The 3,376-nt window shown below is 36.9% G+C and overlaps 2 protein-coding genes across 2 annotated transcripts in view; both read right to left on the reverse strand.

Annotated features, from left to right (window-relative positions):
- Positions 1 to 678, reverse strand: part of LOC104727357 (U1 small nuclear ribonucleoprotein 70 kDa) — a 3,713-nt gene extending 3,035 nt beyond the window's left edge. The window contains exons 1-2 of the mRNA XM_010446440.2: positions 462 to 678; positions 82 to 196 (exon numbers count right to left, since the gene is read on the reverse strand). Of these exons, the coding sequence (XP_010444742.1) occupies positions 82 to 196; positions 462 to 560 (214 nt within the window). The 5' untranslated portion in view covers positions 561 to 678. The remainder of the gene's footprint in view (positions 1 to 81; positions 197 to 461) is intronic.
- Positions 1,095 to 3,301, reverse strand: LOC104727358. Its single transcript, XM_010446441.2, has 3 exons — positions 2,936 to 3,301; positions 2,620 to 2,835; positions 1,095 to 1,459 (listed from the first exon to the last, which is right to left on the reverse strand). The coding sequence occupies exons 1-3, from the start codon at positions 3,188 to 3,190 to the stop codon at positions 1,370 to 1,372; spliced, it is 561 nt and encodes a 186-aa protein (XP_010444743.1). The 5' UTR covers positions 3,191 to 3,301; the 3' UTR covers positions 1,095 to 1,369.

Raw genomic sequence — 3,376 nt, forward strand, 5'->3', positions numbered from 1 at the left:
AAAAAAAAAAAAAAAAAAAAAAAATCACTTCCATAGCCAATTATAAGTAGAGTTAAATAGACAAAGAAACTAAATATAAACCTGTATAAGGAGGGCATTTTCTTTTCTCCGGTGGTGGCTGGAACTCCAATGGCGGTCGTGGCTCAAAAAGCTTCAAGAGTGTGGGTGTTAAGCCGGTTGGGTGGCTCTGACCCATCTGCGAATAAGCAAGAGATCATATTAACTTCCCAACAAGATGGTATTAATTCCAAACTCTTAATAAACCCTAATTTGAAACTAGTGAGCATAATTCAGAAGCGATCTAGATCACTAGCATCGGAATCACAGTAGATACAGGTTCAAGCAAACAGTCTCGTATATTAATAAATCACGCATTGAAAGACTTTGATTATTCCGTCGACAAACTCTATGATAACAACCAATATCGCAAAATTACAACAAAAAAAAATTGAGAGACCAACCAGTTTGAGCTGAAGAACATTAGATCGGTTCTGAGCCTTAGTGCGGGCCTGAACGGCGGCGTTTTGGTTACGCATGAATGGATCGTTCAAGTCCCCCATGGCGTAGAACTATCTCGGAGCTTCTCTAGGGTTTTTCTCCGGGAGGAAGATGGAGAGATGAGGTTCGCAGGGGATATCAATCAAAATAAATTTAATGTGTCGGGAAATTCTATTTAAATTACTTTTTTTGAGATCTATGGCTAAGCAAAAATTACGATTTATATTTATATGAGAAAAAAAAAAAAAGAGCTGCTTTTATACCGTTTTAAGTTTATTTTTTTATTCAAGTTTACATATTACAATTATTATTTAGGATAATGGCCACGGGATAAGGTAAATAATTTTTAGTGGGTAGGGTAAATAAATCATAGCTAGTTTAACTTCATTAAACTTCATGTGATAAAAATAAATATCACGTAAACTCAATTTATAAATTAATCTCTAAAAATCAATTCGCTCGTTTGAGCTGATCTTTTGTTGACAAAAAAAAAAAAAAAAATCAATTAATAATTCTTCTCTTTCACCAAAAGCAAACTCTAGAAAATTTAAAACTAAAATATTCATTGATAGGTACACTAATTTATGGGCTAACTATATATGAAACATTTCATTAAACCAAAAAAAAAAAAAGACATTACCATTCAGAGCCAAAATAAGCTGTGGAGAAGAAACTTCCTCAAAAAATTTGTTTATAGAGATGATAGTGAAATGATTCATGCCCCTAGTGGAAGAAAAAATAACACTAATGATGGACATATTTTTTTAGGGATGATGAGTTTGGTTGATCTTTCTGACATTAAGTATATGTATGGTCACGCCACGCCAGCCGACTACACTACCTTTGGTAAAAAACTTGAGAAGCTCCGTTGCTATTTCAATCGTCGGCTGCTTGGTTTTAATATTTGGGTCGCTCTTCCTTTGTCGGCAAGTTTTAGAGTCTTTGTCAATTCTCGTACATTCTGCAAAGTGAAAGTAGACAAAACTGATTACATATATCAACAAACTAACATAATACAGGTTAACCATGTAAACAATGTTTCGTTACCATCTACAACAGACAAAGAAACTCAAGGTTTCCAAATAGCCAAATTCTTTCTATATCTTGCCTTATTAAGGGAATCGATGGATCAATACTTATTTATAACTCTCCTAACCATTAATGCAGCATTGTAAAGTATCAGGTTGAGAAGATCAATTCTTTACGATTGATTGGGCAGATCAACCGCATGAAGTGGGTTGTAAAAACCAGAATAATGCACTAATAAGAGATTGTTACTGTCATCTAACATGTCACATGGAGGAAAGAAACAGAGTACACAAGCATTTATAACTATCTCTACCTTATGTGGCTTAGTGTGGAATTTAAAGCAGACAGAGAAACCATAGTCTCTCCCAATTTAGTTGCAAACAGACAATCGTCACTTTGTAGTTATGCAGATATCTTTCAATGGCAAAATCTAGAGTGTAGAACCAAGAAACGAACAAGCTTTCATATTAATACACTACTGGCACACTAACCCTCCAAAAAGGGATCAACATCCATATTAAGTTGATTAGAATTATGGGATAATATGTATACAAGACTTGGACCATTATTAAGAGGGAGGGACATGTTCTACTTCCCTAATTGCCTGATCCAGAAACTAAAGTTGTTTGGCCGGTGTACGATAAAAGAGCTGTCAAGAAGATGACACCAAACTACTAACACCTATGCATAATAGTAACCTATAATCCAGAATGGTTGGCTTCTCAAGACTAGTTCTTCTACCTTAAGATTTCAGCTATTACGCAGATCTGATCTCTATTTTTTTGTTCTCATTTCAATGTTCCAAAGCTAATTGAAGGTATAATACCAAAGCTAACGACAATGAGCTAAAGTTCTACCTTAAGATTTCAGCGGTACACAGATATGATCTATATTTTTTTAGTTCTCATCTCAATGTTCCAAAGCTAATGAATGTATGTATAAACCAAAGCTAATGACAATGGGCTAAGCAAACTCAAAGCATAATATGTAAAAAGCGCACAAAGAGAGCAGCAATGTGAAGTCTTAAAAGGCATATATATATATATCTATAGAGAGAGAGAGGTCAGAGTGAGTAGTGAGATCCTCAAGTACCGTAGAATGAACGGGAGGCGGATCTATGACGACGGAGCGAATAGACATCCTAGCGATCTCGGAAATAGCAGCTTCAACGACATCAGGAACATCACTGGTAAGCTCCTCGTAAGCAGCCTCGAACGCCTCTTGCCAGAACCTAGGTAACCTGATACGGCGGCCATTGTTATACACATCCCACATGTGCTTCACCACTTTCTCCCTCTCCTCCATTTCCTAATCTCAGCTCTCACACAATTAATTCTCAAAATCAAATCACAGAAAAGGAGAGATCACAAAGAAGAAGAAGAAGAAGAAGAAGAAGAAGAAGACTCACAAGAACATCGAGATCCTCGTGGATCGGGAAGACAAGATCGTCGGTGAAATGGTTAATGTTACCGGCAGACCAACGGAGGTTGACGGTGCCGGTGAGCATAGACCAGAAAGCGAGTAAGAGAATCGCAGCCAAGGCCCAAAACTTGTATCGGCCTTTGGAGAAGAGAGCGGAATAACCACTGGTTTCCTTCTTAGCCGCCGCGGCGGAAGAAGAAGAAGAAGTGCTCAATGGTAAGGAGGAGTCTCCATCCTTCATTGAAACGAATCGGAGCCTTGGAGGAGGAGGAGGAGGAGGAGGAGGAGGAGAGAGTGTTGAATTGATTGAATCTGTTTTGTGTAAAGTGGAGCGTGTCGGTTCCGAATCAAATCTGGAGAAAACAATAAAAAAAATTATTCTTTTGCTTTTTAGTTTTTATACAAAAAAAAAAAAAAAAAAAAAAAA

Source organism: Camelina sativa, chromosome 11, assembly GCF_000633955.1.
Source record: "Camelina sativa cultivar DH55 chromosome 11, Cs, whole genome shotgun sequence".
NCBI lineage: Eukaryota > Viridiplantae > Streptophyta > Magnoliopsida > Brassicales > Brassicaceae > Camelina > Camelina sativa.